This window comes from Pseudophryne corroboree, chromosome 3 (assembly GCF_028390025.1).
Source record: "Pseudophryne corroboree isolate aPseCor3 chromosome 3, aPseCor3.hap2, whole genome shotgun sequence".
Classification (NCBI taxonomy): Eukaryota; Metazoa; Chordata; class Amphibia; order Anura; family Myobatrachidae; genus Pseudophryne; species Pseudophryne corroboree.
This window is the reverse complement of record NC_086446.1, coordinates 25,076,460-25,099,964: the sequence shown is the minus strand read 5'-3', so window position 1 is coordinate 25,099,964 and position 23,505 is coordinate 25,076,460. Positions and strand designations below refer to the sequence as shown.

The 23,505-nt window shown below is 48.0% G+C and overlaps 2 protein-coding genes across 2 annotated transcripts in view; one reads left to right on the top strand and one right to left on the bottom strand.

The window, feature by feature from the left end:
- LOC135057093 (zinc finger protein 268-like) overlaps positions 1–6,794 on the bottom strand; it is a 189,224-nt gene extending 182,430 nt beyond the window's left edge. The window contains exon 1 of the mRNA XM_063962993.1: positions 6,714–6,794. The gene's annotated coding sequence lies outside the window, so the exon portion shown is untranslated. The remainder of the gene's footprint in view (positions 1–6,713) is intronic.
- Positions 6,795–7,017: 223 nt separating this feature from the next.
- Positions 7,018–23,505, top strand: part of LOC135057092 (zinc finger protein 850-like) — a 70,688-nt gene continuing 54,200 nt past the window's right edge. Inside the window, exons 1-5 of the mRNA XM_063962992.1 lie at positions 7,018–7,164; positions 8,414–8,604; positions 13,402–13,478; positions 13,597–13,694; positions 13,848–14,652. Of these exons, the coding sequence (XP_063819062.1) occupies positions 13,445–13,478; positions 13,597–13,694; positions 13,848–14,652 (937 nt within the window). The 5' untranslated portion in view covers positions 7,018–7,164; positions 8,414–8,604; positions 13,402–13,444. The remainder of the gene's footprint in view (positions 7,165–8,413; positions 8,605–13,401; positions 13,479–13,596; positions 13,695–13,847; positions 14,653–23,505) is intronic.

Sequence of the window (23,505 nt, the reverse complement as noted above, 5' to 3'; positions counted from 1 at the left end):
CAGGAGCACCCAGTTTGTTGGGTGCATACAGGATAAACAGCGAGTCAGATTTTCTGACTCCAGCCGTCCTGGAAACATATTTTCAGGGCCCTGACAACGTCAAGCAACTTAGAGTCCTCCAAGTCCCTTGTAGCCGCAGGTACCACAATAGGTTGGTTCATGTGAAATGCAGAAACCACCTTAGGTAGAAATTGAGTCCTCAATTCTGCCCTGTCAGAATGAAAAATTAAGTAAGGGCTTTTATATGATAAAGCCGCCAATTCTGACACACGCCTGGCTGAAGCCAGGGCTAACAGCATCGTCACCTTCCATGTGAGATATTTTAAGTCCACAGTGGTGAGTGGTTCAAACCAATGTGATTTTAGGAAAGTCAACACAACATTGAGATCCCAAGGTGCCACTGGAGGCACAAAAGGAGGCTGTATATGCAGTACCCCTTTTACAAATGTCTGAACTTCAGGCACTGAAGCCAGTTCTTTCTGGAAGAAAATCGACAGGGCTGAAATTTGAACCTTAATGGACCCTAATTTTAGGCCCATAGACAGTCCTGTTTGCAGGAAATGGAGGAAACGACCCAGTTGAAATTCCTCTGTAGGGGCCTTCTTGGCCTCACACCACGCAACATATTTTCGCCAAATGCGGTGATAATGTTTAGCGGTTACGTCCTTCCTGGCTTTGACCAGGGTAGAGATGACTTCATCTGGAATACCTTTTTCCTTCAGGATCCTGCGTTCAACCGCCATGCCGTCAAACGCAGCCGCGGTAAGTCTTGGAACAGACAAGGCCCCTGCTGGAGCAGGTCCTTTCTTAGAGGTAGAGGCCACGGTTCGTCCGTGAGCAGCTCTTGAAGCTCCGGGTACCAAGTCCTTCTTGGCCAATCCGGAGCCACGAGTATAGTTCTTACTCCTCTCCTTCTTATGATTCTCAGTACTTTTGGTATGAGGGGCAGAGGAGGGAACACATACCCTGACTGGTATACCCACGGCGTTACCAGAGCGTCCACCGCTATTGCCTGAGGGTCCCTTGACCTGGCGCAATATCTGTCTAGTTTTTTGTTTAGACGGGACGCCATCATGTCCACCTTTGGTTTTTCCCAACGGTTTACAATCAGGTGGAAGACTTCTGGGTGAAGTCCCCACTCTCCCGGGTGAAGGTCGTGTCTGCTGAGGAAATCTGCTTCCCAGTTGTCCACTCCCGGAATGAACACTGCTGACAGTGCTATCACATGATTTTCCGCCCAGCGAAGAATCCTTGCAGCTTCTGCCATTGCCCTCCTGCTTCTCGTGCCGCCCTGTCTGTTTACGTGGGCGACTGACGTGATGTTGTCCGATTGGATCAATACCGCCTGACCCTGAAGCAGGGGTTTTGCTTGACTTAGGGCATTGTAAATGGCCCTTAGTTCCAGAATGTTTATATGAAGAGATGTTTCCATGCTTGACCACAAGCCCTGGAAATTTCTTCCCTGTGTGACTGCTCCCCAGCCTCTCAAGCTGGCATCCGTGGTTACCAGGATCCAATCCTGAATGCCAAATCTGCGGCCCTCTAGTAGATGAGCACTCTGCAGCCACCACAGAAGAGACACCCTTGTCCTTGTCGACAGGGTTATCCGCTGATGCATCTGAAGATGCGATCCGGACCATTTGTCCAGTAGATCCCACTGAAACGTTCTTGCATGGAATCTTCCGAATGGAATCGCTTCGTAAGAAGCCACCATTTTTCCCAGGACCCTCGTGCACTGATGCACTGACACCTGGCCTGGTTTTAGGAGGTTCCTGACTAGCTCGGATAACTCCCTGGCCTTCTCCTCCGGGAGAAACACTTTCTTCTGGACTGTGTCCAGAATCATTCCTAGGAACAGTAGACGTGTCGTTGGAATCAGCTGCGATTTTGGAATATTTAGGATCCACCCGTGCTGACGTAACACTATCTGAGATAGTGCCACTCCGACTTCTAACTGTTCCCTGGACCTTGCCCTTATCAGGAGATCGTCCAAGTAAGGGATAATTAAGATGCCTTTTCTTCGAAGAAAAATCATCATTTCGGCCATTACCTTGGTAAAGACCCGAGGTGCCGTGGACAACCCAAACGGCAGCGTCTGAAACTGATAATGACAGTTTTGTACTACAAACCTGAGGTACCCTTGGTGAGAAGGGTAGATTGGGACGTGGAGGTAAGCATCTTTGATGTCCAGAGACACCATATAGTCCCCTTCCTCCAGGTTCGCTATCACCGCTCTGAGTGACTCCATCTTGAATTTGAACCTTTTTATGTAAGTGTTCAAGGATTTCAGATTTAATATTGGTCTCACCGAGCCGTCCGGCTTTGGTACCACAAACAGCGTGGAATAATACCCCTTTCCCTGTTGTAGGAGGGGTACCTTGATTATCACCTGCTGGGAATACAGCTTGTGAATGGCTTCCAAAACTGCCTCCCTGTCGGAGGGAGACTTTGGTAAAGCAGACTTCAGGAACCGGCGAGGGGGAAACGCCTCGAATTCCAGTTTGTACCCCTGCAATACTACCTGTAGAATCCAGGGGTCCACTTGCGAGTGAGCCCACTGCGCGTTGAAATTCTTGAGACGGGCCCCCACCATGTCTGAGTCTGCTTGTAAAGCCCCAGCGTCATGCTGAAGACTTGGCAGAAGCAGGGGAGGGCTTCTGCTCCTGGGAAGCGGCTGCATGGTGCAGTCTTTTTCCTCTTCCTCTGCCCCGGGGCAGAAAGGAGTGGCCTTTTGCTCGCTTGTACTTATGGGAACGAAAGGACTGAGTTTGAAAAGACGGTGTCTTTTTCTGCTGATGTGAAGTGACCTGGGGTAAAAAGGTGGACTTTCCAGCCGTTGCCGTGGCAACCAGGTCCGATAGACCAGCCCCAAATAACTCCTCCCCTTTATACGGCAATACTTCCATATGTCGTTTGGAATCCGCATCCCCTGAGCACTGTCGCGTCCATAACGCTCTTCTGGCAGAAATGGACATAGCACTTACTCTTGATGCCAGAGTGCAAATATCCCTCTGTGCATCACGCATATATAGTAATGCATCCTTCAAATGCTCTATAGTTAACAATATACTGTCCCTATCCAGGGTATCAATATTTTCAGTCAGGGAATCCGACCATGCGACTCCAGCGCTGCACATCCAGGCTGATGCGATTGCTGGTCGCAGTATAACACACATACTGGTGTATATACTTTTTAGGATATTTTCCAGCCTTCTATCAGCTGGTTCTTTGAGGGCGGCCGTATCAGGAGACGGTAACGCTACTTGTTTAGATAAACGTGTGAGCGCCTTATCTACCCTAGGTGGTGTTTCCCAACGCGTCCTAACCTCTGGCGGGAAAGGATACAGTGCCAATAATTTATTAGAAATTAGCAGTTTCTTGTCGGGAGAAACCCACGCTTTATCACACACCTCATTTAATTCGTCTGACTCAGGAAAAACTATGGGTAGTTTTTTCACACCCCACATAATACCCTTCTTTGTGGTACTTGTAGTGTCAGAAATGTTCAATGCCTCCTTCATTGCCGTGATCATGTAACGTGTGGCCCTAGTGGACATTACGTTTGTCTCCTCACCGTCGACACTAGACTCAGTATCTGTGTCTGGGTCTGTGTCGACCCACTGAGGTAACGGGCGTTTTAGGGCCCCTGACGGTGTCTGAGACGCCTGGACAGGCACTAATTGATTTGCCGGCTGTCTCATGTCGTCAACAGTTTTTTGCAAAGTGCTGACATTATCACGTAGTTCTTTAAAAACGATCATCCAGTCAGGTGTCGACTCCCTAGGGGGTGACATCACTAACCCAGGCAATTGCTCCGCCTCCACATCATTTTCCTCCTCATACATGTCGACACACACGTACCGACACACAGCACACACACCGGGAATGCTCTGATAGAGGACAGGACCCCACTAGCCCTTTGGAGAGACAGAGGGAGAGTCTGCCAGCACACACCAAGCGCTATATATATACACAGGGATAACCTTATATAAGTGTTACTCCCTTATAGCTGCTGTTTATATTATTATTTGCTGCCAATAGTGCCCCCCCTTCTCTTTTTTACCCTGATTCTGTAGCAGGTCTGCAGGGGAGAGTCAGGGAGCCGTCCTTCCAGCGGAGCTGTGAGGGAAAATGGCGCTTGTGTGCTGAGGAGATAGGCTCCGCCCCTTCACGACGTCCTTATCTCCCGCTTTTTCCTGTAAAAATGGCAGGGGTTGAAATACATCCATATAGCCCAGGAGCTATATGTGATGTATTCTTTTGCCAACCTAAGGTATTCTCTGTTTATATTGCGTCTCAGGGCGCTCCCCCCCCAGCGCCCTGCACCCTCAGTGACCGGAGTGTGAAGTGTGCTGAGAGCAATGGCGCACAGCTGCGGTGCTGTGCGCTACCTTAGTCTGAAGACAGGATCGTCTTCTGCCGCCGATTTCACCGGACCTCTTCGTCTCTTCTGGCTCTGTAAGGGGGACGGCGGCGCGGCTCCGGTGACCCATCCAGGCTGAACCTGTGATCGTCCCTCTGGAGCTAATGTCCAGTAGCCTAAGAAGCCCAATCCACTCTGCACGCAGGTGAGTTCGCTTCTTCTCCCCTTAGTCCCACGATGCAGTGAGCCTGTTGCCAGCAGGACTCACTGAAAATAAAAAACCTAATACTAAACTTTTCACTAAGCAGCTCAGGAGAGCCACCTAGCCTGCACCCTTCTCGTTCGGGCACAAAAATCTAACTGAGGCTTGGAGGAGGGTCATAGGGGGAGGAGCCAGTGCACACCACCTGATCCTAAAGCTTTTATTCTTGTGCCCTGTCTCCTGCGGAGCCGCTATTCCCCATGGTCCTTACGGAGTCCCAGCATCCACTAGGACGTCAGAGAAATATAATTATCTGTATAATACACTCACTGCACCTTACAAATGCCCCCCCCCCCCCCTTTCTGCCCTGTGTCACCGTGTTCAGCAGGGGAGAGTCCGGGGAGCCAGCTTCTCTGCAGTGCTCTGTGGAGAAAATGGCGCTGGTTAGTGCTGTGAACTCAAGCTCCGCCCCCTCCAGCGGCAGACTTCGGTCCCGCTCAATTTTATAATACTGGCAGCCCATATATATGTATTTGCCAGTCCTAGAGGTTTATATTGATGCCCAAGGCGCCCGCTCTGCACCCATCAGTGCCTGCCATGTGTGTTGTGTGTGGGAGCAATGGCGCGCAGCGTTACCGCTGTGCGCTTACCTCAGGGAAGATCTGAAGTCTTCTTTCTTCTTATACTCACCCGGCTTCTGTCTTCCGGCTTTGTGAGGAGGACGGTACGCGGCTCTGGGACGAACTTCAGGATGAGACCTTCGTTCCGACTCCCTCTGGAGCTAATGGTGTCCAGTAGCCTAAGAAGCAAAGCCTATCAGTTAAGTGTTAAGTAGGTCTGCTTCTCTCCCCTCAGTCCCACGAAGCAGGGAGCCTGTTGCCAGCAGTGCTCCCTGAAAATAAAAAAACCTAACAAAATTCTTTTTTCAGAGAAACTCAGGAGACCTCCCCTGTTATGCACCCTATGTCCTCTGGGCACAGGAAGTAACTGAGGTCTGGAGGAGGGGCATAGAGGGAGGAGCCAGTGCTCACCCATTCTAAAGTTCTTTATAGTGCCCATGTCTCCTGCGGAGTCGTCTATACCCCATGGTCCTTACGGAGTCCCCAGCATCCTCTAGGACATAAGAGAAATAACAGATAACACATAACTATACAATATAACATTAACATAATACATGACCCGCCTCACTAGGTACAAAATGCTCTGTTTCTGGACTTCCCTCTTAATTTACTATTACAATCACCTGTGAAGAAACAGCTTTCTTATCATGTAACTAGTTCAACACAGGTGATGGAAATCATAAATTAAGAGGGAAGTCCAGAAACAGAGCATTTTGTACCTAGTGGGGCGGGTTATGTTGGAGGGTCTGCATATTAAAACACAATATTACCCAGGATTTAACTAATACACAGGTTCTCAAACTCGGTCCTCAGGACCCCACACAGTGCATGTTTTGCAGGTCTCCTGACAGAATCTCGAGTGAAATAATTAGCTCCACCTGTGGACCTTTTAAAATGTGTCAGTGAGTAATTAATACACCCGTGCTCCTGCAAAACATGCACTGTGTGGGGTAATGAGGACCGAGTTTGAGAACCACTGAACTAATACCACACTATCAATTAGTGAAGTCCATGGCTAGGAAAATAACTGTATGTCCTTTATCAGATAACACGAGGTGTAGGCTGTGTCGTCACATTAATAATATCAGGACACCATAGGCTGCTCCCCCTATATAATAATAAAAAGACACCACAGGCCGCTTCTCCTGTATTATAATAATAATAATAATAACAGGACACCACAGGCTGCTCCCCCTGTTTATTAATAATAAAAATATGACACCACAGGCTGCTCCCCCTGTATAATAATAATAATAATAATAATAATAATAATAATAATAACAGGACACCCCAGGCTGCTCCCCCTGTATAATAATAATAATAATAATAATAATAACAGGACACCCCAGGCTGCTCCCCCTGTATAATAATAATAATAATAACAGGACACCCCAGGCTGCTCCCCCTGTATAATAATAATAATAATAATAATAATAATAACAGGACACCCCAGGCTGCTCCCCCTGTATAATAATAATAATAACAGGACACCACAGGCTGCTCCCCCTGTATAGTAAGACGCTATTACCTGATATATACGGACACAGGGAGCTGTTGAGTCTATGTGCTGCAGCAACCGATTGAAACTCACTTCCTGTGTGTGGAACGCAAATACTGGAAGTAAGGTGGACCGCACAGGCCGGAAGTAAGGTGGACCGCACAGGACGGAAGTAAGGTGAAACGCACAGGACGGAAGAAGGGCATGATTGGCACAGACTGGTGACTGGCCCCTACCCTCATACACCCCGGCCACAGCACTGCGCTTTGTAACAATTATTACAATACATTTCCTCGGTGCAGGAGGCCGGCGGCCATTTTCTTGTAGACCAGTCCTGCAGTTGCAGCAGCAATAGATTCCCTGGTTGTGTAGTGACGTCAGGAGCGGCGGCCATTTCCCCCTGGTCTGAGCTCCGCCTTCCTTCTATCATTCCCACAAGGCAGCAGGAGCAGAGAGCAGCCATTGCTGTGTCTGGCAGCAGGTAATGTTATTATTATTATTATTATTATTATTATTATTATTATTCTATAGGCTGAGCAGCTCTGGTGTCAGGTTGCTGTACTACAGGAGGAGCAGCCTCTGGTGCCTTGTTATAGTGCAGCTGGAGCAGCCTCTGGTGCTGCATTATCCCTGTACAGGTGGCTGACACTCTAGTGTCCTATTATTGTAACACAGGTGGCGCAGACCCCGCCGTTACCATAATCCAGGTGGCGCAGACCCCTCCGTTACCGTAATACAGGTGGCGCAGACTCCACCGTTACCATAATCCAGGTGGCGCAGACCCTGCCGTTACCGTAATACAGGTGGCGCAGACCCCGCCGTTACTCAATACAGGTGACGCAGAACCTGCCCTTAGCGTAATACAGACAGCGCAGACCCCGCCATTACCGTAATACAAGTGGCGCATTCTCTGCTGTTGCTGTAATACAGGTGGCGCAGTCCCCGTTACTGTAATACAAGTGTAATATGCCGCTATGACAATACTGTCTCCAGTAATGATATAAATAGGCTCTGATACATCCTATACTGTCACATGTGTCTGCTACAGTGCTGGTAAAGGGGAATCCTGATTACTGGCAGCAGCTGGACTGATACATTGTAACATCCGCTATTATCCTGATACATCCTATACTGTCACATGTGTCTGCTACAGTGCTGGTAAAGGGGAATCCTGATTACTGGCAGCAGCTGGACTGATACATTGTAACATCCGCTATTATCCTGATACATCCTATACTGTCACATGTGTCTGCTACAGTGCTGGTAAAGGGGAATCCTGATTACTGGCAGCAGCTGGACTGATACAGTGTAACATCCGCTATTATCCTGATACAAATCTCTTCTTGTAAAGTAGTCAGTGTGGAGACTGATACATTGGGCCTAATTCAGACCTGATCGTTCCTCCGCCCAGACAGAGTGAAATTCCGCCCTGTGTAAGTCTGTGTACGCTGTGCGAAAATCTCTGCGAATGTCGGTCACCTGCAAATCCGTTCGCAACTAGCTCACCATCTAATGATTTGTGCAGTCTGTATGTAGCCCAGGACCTACACCTACAGTGCGATAGGATCAGGCTGATCAGAGCCGGAGATGACTCTGCCCCCTGCGTGTGATGTGTGTATGGGTTACTGTTACTCTGTACTTGGGAATTGCTAAAAGACAGAAAAGGGATTGTTAGTGTTAACCTGTACAAAAAAAAAAAACATTTTATTGATGTCACCCTCAATACACAGGATTACACAGTAGTGAGGAAGACATCCAGTGAGTGTGAGACCCCAGCAGCCGTCCAAGTGTGCCAGGAGGACTGAACAGGACCCAGAGACCCATCACGGTGCCTCCACCTCACTCACTGATACATGAGAGGCACAATGACCAGAAGATCCTGGAACTCACCAACAAGATCATTCAGCTGCTGACTGGAGAGGTGACTGCTGGGAATGGGGCATTATACAGTAACACCAGGGGATGTGTCTGGGTGATGACTGGAGAGGTGACTGCTGGGAATGGGGCATTATACAGTAACACCAGGGGACGTGTCTGGTGATGACTGGAGAGGTGACTGCTGGGAATGGGGCATTATACAATAACACCAGGGGATGTGTCTGGGTGATGACTGGGGAGGTGACTGCTGGGAATGGGACATTATACAGTAACACCAGGGGATGTGTCTGGATGATGACTGGAGAGGTGACTGCTGAGAATGGGACATTATACAGTAACACCAGGGGATGTGTCTGGGTGATGACTGGAGAGGTGACTGCTGGGAATGGGACATTATACAGTAACACCAGGGGATGTGTCTGGATGATAACTGGAGAGGTGACTGCTGAGAATGGGACATTATACAGTAACACCAGGGGATGTGTCTGGGTGATGACTGGAGAGGTGACTGCTGGGAATGGGACATTATACAGTAACACCAGGGGATGTGTCTGGATGATGACTGGAGAGGTGACTGCTGGGAATGGGACATTATACAGTAACACCAGGGGATGTGTCTGGGTGATGACTGGAGAAGTGACTGCTGGGAATGGGACATTATACAGTAACACCAGGGGATGTGTCTGGGTGATGACTGGAGAGGTGACTGCTGGGAATGGGACATTATACAGTAACACCAGGGGATGTGTCTGGATGATGACTGGAGAGGTGACTGCTGAGAATGGGACATTATACAGTAACACCAGGGGATGTGTCTGGATGATGACTGGAGAGGTGACTGCTGGGAATGGGACATTATACAGTAACACCAGGGGATGTGTCTGGGTGATGACTGGAGAGGTGACTGCTGGGAATGGGACATTATACAGTAACACCAGGGGATGTGTCTGGATGATGACTGGAGAGGTGACTGCTGAGAATGGGACATTATACAGTAACACCAGGGGATGTGTCTGGGTGATGACTGGAGAGGTGACTGCTGGGAATGGGGCATTATACAGTAACACCAGGGGACGTGTCTGGGTGATGACTGGAGAGGTGACTGCTGGGAATGGGGCATTATACAGTAACACCAGGGGATGTGTCTGGGTCATGACTGGAGAGGTGACTGCTGGGAATGGTACATTATACAGGAACACCAGGGGACGTGTCTGGGTGATGACTGGAGAGGTGACTGCTGGGAATGGGGCATTATACAGTAACACCAGGGGATGTGTCTGGGTGATGACTGGAGAGGTGACTGCTGGGAATGGGACATTATACAGTAACACCAGGGAATGTGTCTGGGTGATGACTGGAGAGGTGACTGCTGGGAATGGGACATTATACAGTAACACCAGGGGACGTGTCTGGGTGATGACAGGAGAGGTGACTGCCGGGAATGGGGCATTATACAGTAACACCAGGGGACGTGTCTGGGTGATTACTGGAGAGGTGACTGCTGGGAATGGGACATTATACAGTAACACCAGGGGACGTGTCTGGGTGATTACTGGAGAGGTGACTGCTGGGAATGGGACATTATACAGTAACACCAGGGGATGTGTCTGGGTGATGACTGGAGAGGTGACTGCTGGGAATGGGACATTATACAGTAACACCAGGGGATGTGTCTGGATGATGACTGGAGAGGTGACTGCTGAGAATGGGACATTATACAGTAACACCAGGGGATGTGTCTGGGTGATGACTGGAGAGGTGACTGCTGGGAATGGGGCATTATACAGTAACACCAGGGGACGTGTCTGGGTGATGACTGGAGAGGTGACTGCTGGGAATGGGGCATTATACAGTAACACCAGGGGATGTGTCTGGGTCATGACTGGAGAGGTGACTGCTGGGAATGGTACATTATACAGTAACACCAGGGGACGTGTCTGGGTGATGACTGGAGAGGTGACTGCTGGGAATGGGGCATTATACAGTAACACCAGGGGATGTGTCTGGGTGATAACTGGAGAGGTGACTGCTGGGAATGGGACATTATACAGTAACACCAGGGCATGTGTCTGGGTGATGACTGGAGAGGTGACTGCTGGGAATGGGACATTATACAGTAACACCAGGGGACGTGTCTGGGTGATGACAGGAGAGGTGACTGCCGGGAATGGGGCATTATACAGTAACACCAGGGGACGTGTCTGGGTGATTACTGGAGAGGTGACTGCTGGGAATGGGACATTATACAGTAACACCAGGGGACGTGTCTGGATGATTACTGGAGAGGTGACTGCTGGGAATGGGACATTATACAGTAACACCAGGGGATGTGTCTGGATGATGACTGGAGAGGTGACTGCTGAGAATGGGACATTATACAGTAACACCAGGGGATGTGTCTGGGTGATGACTGGAGAGGTGACTGCTGGGAATGGGGCATTATACAGTAACACCAGGGGACGTATCTGGGTGATGACTGGAGATGTGACTGCTGGGAATGGGACATTATACAGTAACACCAGGGGATGTGTCTGGGTGATGACTGGAGAGGTGACTGCTGGGAATGGGGCATTATACAGTAACACCAGGGGATGTGTCTGGGTGATGACTGGAGAGGTGACTGCTGGGAATGGGGCATTATACAGTAACACCAGGGGATGTGTCTGGGTGATGACTGGAGAGGTGACTGCTGGCAATGGGGCATTATACAGTAACACCAGGGGATGTGTCTGGGTGATGACTGGAGAGGTGACTGCTGGGAATGGGGCATTACACAGTAACACCAGGGGATGTGTCTGGATGATGACTGGAGAGGTGACTGCTGGGAATGGGGCATTATACAGTAACACCAGGGGATGTGTCTGGGCGATGACTGGAGAGGTGACTGCTGGGAATGGGGCATTATACAGTAACACCAGGGGTATGTGTCTGGGTGATGACTGGAGAGGTGACTGCTGGGAATGGGACATTATACAGTAACACCAGGGGACGTGTCTGGGTGATGACTGGAGAGGTGACTGCTGGGAATGGGGCATTATACAGTAACACCAGGGGATGTGTCTGGATGATGACTGGAGAGGTGACTGCTGGGAATGGGACATTATACAGTAACACCAGGGGACGTGTCTGGGTGATGACTGGAGAGGTGACTGCTGGGAATGGGACATTATACAGTAACACCAGGGGACGTGTCTGGGTGATGACTGGAGAGGTGACTGCTTGGAATGGGGCATTATACAGTAACACCAGGGGACGTGTCTGGGTGATGACTGGAGACGTGACTGCTGGGAATGGGGCATTATACAGTAACACCCGTGGTTGTGTCTGAGTGATTGTCGGAGAGGTGACTGCAGGGAATGGGACATTATACAGTGACACCAGGGGATGTGTCTGGGTGATGACTGGAGATGTGACTGCCAGGAATGGGGCATTATACAGTAACACCAGGGGATGTGTCTGGGTGATGACTGCTGGGAATGGGGCATTATACAGTAACACTAGGGAATGTGCCTGAGTGATGACTGGAGATGTGACTGCCAGGAATGGGGCATTATACAGTAACACCAGGGGATGTGTCTGGGTGATGACTGGAGAGGTGACTGCTGGGAATGGGGCATTATACAGTAACACCATGGGATGCGTCTGGGTGATGACTGGAGAGGTGACTGCTGGGAATGGGACATTATACAGTAACACCAAGGGACGTGTCTGGGTGATGACTGGAGAGGTGACTGCTGGGAATGGGACATTATACAGTAACACCAGGGAACGTGTCTGGGTGATGACCGGAGAGGTGACTGCTGGGAATGGGGCATTATACAGTAACACCAGGGAACGTGTCTGGGTGGTGACTGGAGAGGTGACTGCTGGGAATCAGACATTATACAGTAACACCAGGGGATGTGTCTGGGTGATGACTGGAGATGTAACTGCCAGGAATGGGGCATTATACAGTAACACCAGGGGATGTGTCTGGGTGATGACTGGAGAGGTGACTGCCAGGAATGGGGCATTATACAGTAACACCAGGGGATGTGTCATGGTAATGACTGGAGAGGTGACTGCTGGGAATGGGGCATTATATAGTAACACCAGGGAACGTGTCTGGGTGGTGACTGGAGAGGTGACTGTTGGGAATGGGACATTATAGAGTAACACCAGGGGACGTGTCTGGGTGATGATTGGAGAGGTGACTGCTGGGAACGGGACATTATACAGTAACACCAGGAGATGTGTCTGGGTGATGACTGGAGAGGTGACTGCTAGGAATGGGATATTATATAGTAACACCGGGGGATGTGTCTGGGTGATGACTGGAGAGGTGACTGCTGGGAATGGGACATTATACAGTCACACCAGGGGATGTGTCTGGGTGATGACTGGAGAGGTGACTGCTGGGAATGGGACATTATACAGTAACACCAGGGGACGTGTCTGGGCGATGACTGGAGAGGTGTCTGCTGGGAATGGGGCATTATACAGTAACACCAGGGGACGTGCCTGGGCGATGACTGGAGAGGTGACTGCTGGGAATGGGGCATTATACAGTAACACCAGGGACGTGTCTGGGCGATGACTGGAGAGGTCACTGCTGGGAATGGGGCATTATACAGTAACACCAGGGACGTGTCTGGGTGATGACTGGAGAGGTGACTGGTGGGAATGGGACATTATACAGTAACACCAGGGGACGTGTCTGGGTGATGACTGGAGAGGTGACTGCTGGGAATGGGGCATTATACAGTAGCACCAGGGGACGTGTCTGGGTGATGACTGTATCACTGTGTGTGTCCGGTTCCTCTTAAGGTGTTAGGATGTCACTGTCTTTGTCTCCATGCAGGAGGGTGAGTTTATAGAGGAACACGGGTCTGTACAAGGACGTGATGATGGAGAATCACCGGCCTCTCACATCACTGGGTAAGAGGAGACTGTCATGTATTGTACAAGGGAGAGCAGGTATGGGGGCCCCTATATACATCCATCATCTGATAATCACATATATACACTGTACCCACTCACTGTGTGTCTCCTATAGATGGACCCAGTAACAAAGATACCCCAGAGAGATGTCCCCGTCCTCTGTATTCCCAGGACTGTACAGAGGAGAATCACAGGAACCTACAGGAGGATCAGGTAGATGGGATATAGAGTCCTCCCAGTACACCAAACTGACTGTCACTATATGATCTGTAGAGCAGCTGTATGTATATTATATACTTTTTAACAGTTGAATTGCTGTTAATAAAAACTGAATAATATTATTTACATTTCTTGTGTATTATTTAGGATGAAGACCAGACTGATATGAAGGCAGAATATATAGATGGAGAAGAGACGTATGTGACTGATATGAAGGCAGAAGATGCAGAGGGAAAAGAAGAGATGTATGTGACTGATATGAAGGCAGAAGATATAGAGGGAGAAGAAGAGACGTATGTGACTGATATGAAGGCAGAAGATATAGAGGGAGAAGAAGAGATGTATGTGACTGATATGAAGGCAGAAGATATAGAGGGAGAAGAAGAGACGTATGTGACTGATATGAAGGCAGAAGATGCAGAGGGAGAAGAGACGTATGTGACTGATATGAAGGCAGAAGATATAGAGGGAGAAGAAGAGACGTATGTGACTGATATAAAGGCAGAAGATATAGAGGAAGAAGAGACGTATGTGACTGATATGAAGGCAGAAGATGCAGAGGGAGAAGAAGAGACGTATGTGACTGATATGAAGGCAGAAGACATAGAGGGAGCAGAAGAGACGTATGTGACTGACATGAAAGTAGAATCTATAGAGGAAGAAAAAGAAACATATAAGACAAATATTAAGACAGAAGATGCAGAGGGAGAAGAGACGTATGTGACTGATATGAAGGGAGAAGAAGAAATGTATCTGATCAATATTAAGGTAGAAGATATAGAGGGAGAAGAGGAGACGTATGTGACTGATATGAAGGCAGAAGATATAGAGGGAGAAGAAGAGACGTATGTGACTGATATGAAGGCAGAAGATATAGAGGGAGAAGAGGAGACGTATGTGAGGGGTGATCAGCAGTGTAAGGAGGAGGAAATCCCTACAGATATCGGCACAGGTGAGTAATGTATTACAGAAAAGAGTCTTATTGTCTCATTGTCAGTAAAAACTAATGAGGGAAATGTATCTGCTCAGTGGGGGTGTTTGGATCCATCAGGCCATTTATACTCCTGCTGTCCCCCTCACATCATGTTTCTGTTGGTTACCAGCCTAGAGATCTGACCCGTCTCCTTCCCACACTCTCTGGTGTATCTCATATTTCAGAAGCCATCTGCCCCTATTATACTCCTGCTCTCCCCCTCACATCATGCCACTGTGTGTTAGCAGCCCAAAAATCTGACCAGTCTCCTCCCCACACTCTCTGGTGTATCTCATACTTCAGGAGCCATCAGCCCCTATTATACTCCTGCTCTCCCCCTCACATCATGTCACTGTGTGTTACCAACCCAGAGATCTGACTAGTCTCCTCCCCACACTCTCTGGTGTATCTCATATTTCAGAAGCCATCAGCCCCTATTATACTCCTACTCTCCCCCTCACATCATGCCACTGTGTGTTAGCAGGCCAAAAATCTGACCAGTCTCCTCCCCACACTCTCTGGTGTATCTCATACATCAGGAGCCATCAGCCCCTTTTATACTCCTGCTCTCCCCCTCACATCATGTCACTGTGTGTTACCAACCCAGAGATCTGACCAGTCTCCTCCCCACACTCTCTGGTGTATCTCATACTTAAGAAGCCATCAGCCCCTATTATACTCCTGCTCTCCCCCTCACATCATGCCACTGTGTGTTAGCAGCCCAAAAATCTGACCAGTCTCCACCCAACACTCTCTGGTGTATCTCATACATCAGAAGCCATCAGCCCCTATTATACTCCTGCTCTCCCCCTCACATCATGCCACTGTGTGTTAGCAGCCCAGAGATCTGACCAGTCTCCTCCCCACACTCTCTGGTGTATCTCATACATCAGGATCCATCAGCCCCTATTATACTCCTGCTCTCCCCCTCACATCATGTCACTGTGTGTTACCAGCCCAGAGATCTGACTAGTCTCCTCCCCACACTCTCTGGTGTATCTCATACATCAGGATCCATCAGCCCCTATTATACTCCTGCTCTCCCCCTCACATCATGTCACCGTGTGTTACCAGCCCAGAGATCTGACCAGTCTTCTCCCCACACTCTTTGGTGTATCTCATACATCAGGATCCATCAGCCCCTATTATACTCCTGCTCTCCCCCTCACATCATGTCACTGTGTGTTACCAACCCAGAGATCTGACTAGTCTCCTCCCCACACTCTCTGGTTTATCTCATACTTCAGAAGCCATCAGCCCCTATTATACTCCTGCTCTCCCCCTCACATCATGCCACTGTGTGTTAGCAGCCCAAAAATCTGACCAGTCTCCTCCCCACACTCTCTGGTGTATCTCATACTTCAGGAGCCATCAGCCCCTATTATACTCCTGCTCTCGCCCTCACATCATGTCACTGTGTGTTACCAACCCAGAGATCTGACCAGTCTCCTCCCCACACTCTCTGGTGTATCTCATATTTCAGAAGCCATCAGCCCCTATTATACTCCTGCTCTCCCCCTCACATCATGCCACTGTGTGTTAGCAGGCCAAAAATCTGACCAGTCTCCTCCCCACACTCTCTGGTGTATCTCATACATCAGGAGCCATCAGCCCCTTTTATACTCCTGCTCTCCCCCTCACATCATGTCACTGTGTGTTACCAACCCAGAGATCTGACCAGTCTCCTCCCCACACTCTCTGGTGTATCTCATACATCAGAAGCCATCAGCCCCTATTATACTCCTGCTCTCCCCCTCACATCATGCCACTGTGTGTTAGCAGCCCAAAAATCTGACCAGTCTCCTCCCCACACTCTCTGGTGTATCTCATACATCAGGATCCATCAGCCCCTATTATACTCCTGCTCTCCCCCTCACATCATGTCACTGTGTGTTAGCAGCCCAAAAATCTGACCAGTCTCCTCCCCACACTCTCTGGTGTATCTCATACTTCAGGAGCCATCAGCCCCTATTATACTCCTGCTCTCCCCTTCACATCATGTCACTGTGTGTTACCAACCCAGAGATCTGACTAGTCTCCTCCCCACACTCTCTGGTGTATCTCATATTTCAGAAGCCATCAGCCCCTATTATACTCCTGCTCTCCCCCTCACATCATGCCACTGTGTGTTAGCAGGCCAAAAATCTGACCAGTCTCCTCCCCACACTCTCTGGTGTATCTCATACATCAGGAGCCATCAGCCCCTTTTATACTCCTGCTCTCCCCCTCACATCATGTCACTGTGTGTTACCAACCCAGAGATCTGACCAGTCTCCTCCCCACACTCTCTGGTGTATCTCATACTTCAGAAGCCATCAGCCCCTATTATACTCCTGCTCTCCCCCTCACATCATACCACTGTGTGTTAGCAGCCCAAAAATCTGACCAGTCTCCTCCCCACACTCTCTGGTGTATCTCATACTTCAGGAGCCATCAGCCCCTATTATACTCCTGCTCTCCCCCTCACATCATGTCACTGTGTGTTACCAGCCCAGAGATCTGACCAGTCTCCTCCCCACACTCTCTGGTGTATCTCATACATCAGGAGCCTTCAGCCCCTATTATACTCCTGCTCTCCCCTCACATCATGTCACTGTGTGTCACCAGCCCAGAGATCTGACCAGTCTCCTCGCCACACTCTCTGGTGTATCTCATACATCAGGAGCTATCGGCCCCTATTATACTCCTGCTCTCCCCCTCACATCATGTCACTGTGTGTTACCAGCCCAGAGATCTGACCAGTCTCCTCCCTACACTCTCTGGTGTATCTCATACATCAGGAGCCATCAGCCCCTATTATACTCCTGCTCTCCCCTCACATCATGTCAGTGTGCGCTAAGAATGTCTTCCATGATATTAAACCCTGCATAGACCAATTGCCGAACACTTCAGCTATAACAGTCACTTATTACTGGAATTACAATTTTTTGCTGGTGCTCTGCAACCGCCATTTCTCAGCCAGATATTTTAATCAAGAACTGGACACCTCATGCACTACTAAAACTATTTTGTCACAGCATGCCAGATTTCAGGATAGCTTGGAAAATCTTCACTGAAGATTATGCTGGCCAGTCTAATAGTACAAATACATATTTTCCTTAATTCTCCCTGTTTAAGTATATTTCAAATATATAGAACATATAGGAGCAACACAATGAATAGGATATAAAGTCTTTATATAAATGCAGCAGTATATCTACCAAGTATTTTCCATAATGAAGATATAAATGAATGGAGATGAATTACTGCATTAATAAATCTCTATGTAAAGAAATGCTGTAAGATAACTCTAATAGCACAGGTGATTTGTACAGCAGTAAGTAGTAAAGCGATAAGATAATCTTTAAAGCACCCCAGGTTTTCACGGTGCTACAGAGAAATGCCAATCAGAATTTTTTCCCCCCATTATATGTAAGTAATTAACTGTAGATTGATCATTGCAAATCTTGAGTAAAAGTCCAGAAACTCCTTATGGTGGAATATATTTAAAGGCATTCCTGCCAGATGAAGCAAGCATTAGCTGATCAGACATACAATATCCAGGTGCTCTTCCAGACTAGATAGGATACAGACTGGATAACTCACACTGGGACATTGAGGGAAACACCATATATGGGCTGCAATATCCAATAAGCAGCAGCAGCCAAATTCTGACTCCAGCTGGGCTATTAGAAGTCCAATCAAAGTCCAGCACCATGAGATCTGGTCAACAGAGCTGAATGGTGGCCTGGAGACTGATAGGAGTCAGTGCAAAGTCTATCAAGGCTATGTGGTCAGCACAGCTAAATGGTGGCCTGGACACTGATAGGAGTCAGTGCAAGGTCCGTCACTGTGGGATCTAGCCAGTACAGCTGATTGGTGACCTGGAGACTGATAGGAGTCAGTGCAAAGTCCATCACTGTGAGATGTGGTCAGCACAGCTGAATAATGGCCTGGAGACTGATAGGAGTCAGTGCAAAGTCCATCACTGTGAGATGTGGTCAGCACAGCTAAATAATGGCATGGAGACTGATAGGAGTCAGTGCAGTCCATCACTGTGAGATGTGGTCAGCACTGTTGAATAATGTCCTGGAGACTGATAGGAGTCAGTGAAAAGGCCATCACTGTGAGATGTGCTCAGCCCAGCTAAATAATGACCTGGAGACTGATAGGAGTCAGTGCAAAGTCCATCACTGTGAGATGTGGTCAGCACAGCTAATTGGTGGCCTGGAGACTGATAGGAGTCAGTGCAAAGTCCTGCATTGTGAGATCTGGTCAGTACAGCTGAATAATTTCCAGGAGACAGATATGAGCCAGTGCAAAGTCCAGCACAGTAAAATCCTGTCATCAGAGCTGAATGGTGGCCTGGAGACTGAAAGGAATCTGAGCAAAGGGCAGCACTGTGAGATGTGGTCGGCACATCTGAATAATGGCCTGGAGACTGATAGGAGTCAGTGCAAAGTCCAGCACCATGCGATCTGGCCAGCTCAGCTGAATAGTGGCCTGGAGACCGATAGGAGTCAGTGCAAAGTCCAGCACTGTGAGATCTGGCTAACACTTTCTGAATGGTGGTGGGTGGCGCTGCACACACCAGCCAAAATACCAATGATATAGTATATTTAAAAGGAATTCAGAGCACCATTCTTGGGACTTTTATAATTTCTTCTTTTACCATCACCTTTGTGACAGGAGACCACCCACAGGCACAGCATTACAACTTGCTGCAGACTATTACAACAGACCAGGATAGGAGCTCATATTGGTAACGCAGCCTGACTGCCCTGCTGGAGCTCTCCTGGTAAATGAGATGGCCCCCGTGCTGCAGACTATTACCACAGACCGGGATAGGAGATCATATTGGTAACACAGTGACTTCCCTGCTGGAGCTCTCCTAGTAAATGAGATGGTTCCTGTACTACAATAACAGTGTGCCTTTACTGCTAATTGCTGGCTCCTGATTGGGAATCACATGGACTTTGCCACCTTATCTGCAGACACCAGAAGACTCACCTGCTTAACCAGTGGTGAGTATAAGCTGCAGATTCACCTGTGAGCAGGCAGGAGCAGCGTTCCCACTGAGACTGACACTGAGGTGTGTCCGCTGCATTGCAGCCACTGGGTCTGCCTGTATTATACCATCGGTTTTATACACAGCAGGGCTGATTGGGACAATCTGTCTCTGCGTTTGGATTTGGATGCTCTTTGCACTGTATACCACAGTGACACTCTGGTATATGGGTGAGAGCCCATTTCCCTTTCCACATTATTCCTTCTCATTCACTATTCCCAATTAAGGTTATTATTCATATATATAGTGGCAGATGCTCAATTAGCTTAGTGATATCATTCAGGTGCTTGAAAGGGAGGGATATTTCTAAGCAAGAAAAACAAGGCATTTTGTTTCCCCCAGCACACTGAATGATAACAGTAACCAGATGTAAATCCCACACAATATTAGAATTCAGAGATCTTGGTTACATATATTTGCACAAATGTATGAATAAGCCCCAAAGCCGCATCAAGGCGTCTCTGTATATTTGGGGTCCCTAGCACTATATCTAGGTGCAGGGTGTGGCACCCCAAAACACCAGAATAAGACAGAAAGCCCAGGGCAGCATACCAGTGAAAAAACTATAGTGTTTATAAATTAGTGTTAGGAAGCCAAAGCTATGAAGAAGGTGATACAAAAATGAGATGTAATTAAAATGGAGAAATAATGTTAAAGAAATTATAGTGTGTGAAAAGTGTTAATAGAATGTAAAGGTATGCCACACCTAAGCCATCCAGCTCAGCCAGTCCAGAGGCACCACACCTCACACCTCCATTACCCCAATCTGATTAACCAGCAAGGAGCTACGTGATAATGGCTCCTTACTTAACTAGGTTATTATTCAGCATGTATTATATACTGACCTGTTTATAGGAGGCCTAATTTGATATTGTGGTGATGAATATACTATATATATTGATTTTAATACATTCCCTGTGAGTGTTAGTGCATTATTGTATTGTGTGTAATACACGTCTATTTTTTTATTTTTATTTTTTAAATAAATTTTAAATATTCAATTTTTCTATTTTTTTGACTGATGTGTTCAGCGGCACCACTACCTTTCTGTCTGTACATTCTTTGTGAGAGAAGTTACTATTCTCTTAGCAGGTGTGCAGCAGCTACTTTCATCTAGCCTATTGGGACATCCATTGCAGTTTGGCGCCTGGATTATTTTTTTCTTTATGGGTGGTGGCCTCGAGATCGCTAGGAGTCAGAGCAAAGTGCTGCACCATGAGATCTGGTCAGCACAGCTGAATGGTGGCCTGGAGACTGACAGAAGTCAGAGCAAAGTCCAGCACCATGAGATCTGGTCAGCACAGCTGAATGGTGGCCTGGAGACTGATAGAAGTCATAGCAAAGTCCAGCACCATGAGATCTGGTCAGCACAGCTGAATGGTGGCCTGGAGACTGATAGAAGTCATAGCAAAGTCCAGCACCATGAGATCTGGTCAGCACAGCTGAATGGTAGCCTGGAGACTGATTAGAGCAAGATCTCTTAAACTGTTTTATTCATGAGTCTAACACTATGACTTCCTACGCATTGAGTATGTGTGACAATATGCTCACCACAGGTTATATTCCCACTCTATGGGTGTTGTGGACACCCACGGGTGGGAACAGTCCATGTTGGTCGGCATTCCGACTGTCAGGATTTCAGGTGCCCAGATCCCTGCATCAGTATTGTGACCGGTGGTCCCCTGAGGTAATAAGAGGACTACGATACCACTCTGTAACTGAGGAAATAAAAGGACTAAAATACCATTCTGTAACTGAGGGAATAAGAGAACTGTGATACCACTCTGTAACTGAGGGAATAAGAGGACTGTGATACCGCTCTGTAACTGAGAAAATAAGAGGATTACGATACCGCTCTGTAACTGATGGAATAAGAGGACTACGATACCGCTCTGTAACTGAGGGAATAAGAGGACTACTATACCGCTCTATAACTGAGGGAATAAGAGGACTGCAATACCGCTCTGTAACTGAGGGAAAAAGAGAACTGTGATACCACTCTGTAACTGAGGGAATAAGAGGACTGTGATACCATTCTGTAACTGAGGGAATAAGAGAACTGTGATACCACTCTGTAACTGAGGTAATAGGACTGCGATACCACTCTGTAACTGAGGTAATAAGAGGACTGTGATACCACTCTGTAACTGCGGGAATAAGAGGACTGTGATACCGCTCTGTAACTGAGGGAATAAGAGGACTGCGATACCGCTCGGTAACTGAGGGAATAAGAGGACTGCGATAACACTCTGTAACTGCGGGAATAAGAGGACTGTGATACCACTCTGTAACTGAGAAAATAAGAGGACCACGATACCGCTCTGTAACTGACGGAATAAGAGGACTACCATACCGCTCTGTAACTGAGGGAATAAGAGGATTACTATACCGCTCTATAACTGAGGGAATAAGAGGACTGCGATACCGCTCTGTAACTGAGGGAATAAGAGGACTGTGATACCACTCTGTAACTGAGGGAATAAGAGAACTGTGATACCACTCTGTAACTGAGTTAATAGGACTGCGATACCACTCTGTAACTGAGGTAATAAGAGGACTGTGATACCACTCTGTAACTGCGGGAATAAGAGGACTGTGATACCGCTCTGTAACTGAGGGAATAAGAGGACTGCGATACCGCTCGGTAACTGAGGGAATAAGAGGACTGCGATACCACTCTGTAACTGCGGGAATAAGAGGACTGTGATACCACTCTGTAACTGAGAAAATAAGAGGACTACGATACCGCTCTGTAACTGACGGAATAAGAGGACTACAATACCGCTCTGTAACTGAGGGAATAAGAGGATTACTATACCGCTCTATAACTGAGGGAATAAGAGGACTGCGATACCGCTCTGTAACTGAGGTAATAAGAGAACTGTGATACCACTCTGTAACCGAGGGAATAAGAGGACTACGATACCGTACTGTAACTGAGGGAATAAGAGGACTGTGATACCGCTCTGTAACTGAGGGAATAAGAGAACTGTGATACCGCTCTGTAACTGAGGGAATAAGAGGACTGCGATACCGCTCTGTAACTGAGGGAATAACAGGACTACGATACCGCTCTATAACTGAGGGAATAAGAGGACTGCGATACCACTCTGTAACTGAGGGAATAAGAGGTCTGCGATACTGCCCTGTAACTGAGGGAACACGAGGACTGTGATACTGCTCTGTAACTGAGGGAATAAGAGGACTGCGATACCGCTTTGTAACTGAGGGAATAAGAGGACTACGATACCGCTCTATAACTGAGGGAATAAGAGGACTGCGGTACCGCTCTGCAACTGAGGGACTAAGAGGACTATGACACCGCTCTGTAACTAAAGGAATAAGAGTACTGTGATACCACTCTGTAACTGAGGTAATAAGAGGACTATGATACCGCTCTGTAACTGAGGGAATAAGAGGACTACGATACGTCTCTGTAACTGAGGGACTAAGAGGACTGCGATACCGCTCTGTACTAACTGAGGGACTGCGATACGTCTCTGTAACTGAGGGAATAAGAGGACTACGATACCACTCTGTACCCTAGGGAATAAGAGAACTATGACACCGCTCTGTAACTGAGGGAATAAGAGGACTGCGATACCGCTCTGTAGTTTAGGGAATAAGAGGACTACGATACCGCTCTGTAACTGACGGAATAAGAGGACTACGATACCGCTCTGTAACTGACGGAATAAGAGGACTACAATACCGCTCTGTAACTGAGGGAATAAGAGGATTACTATACCGCTCTATAACTGAGGGAATAAGAGGACTGCGATACC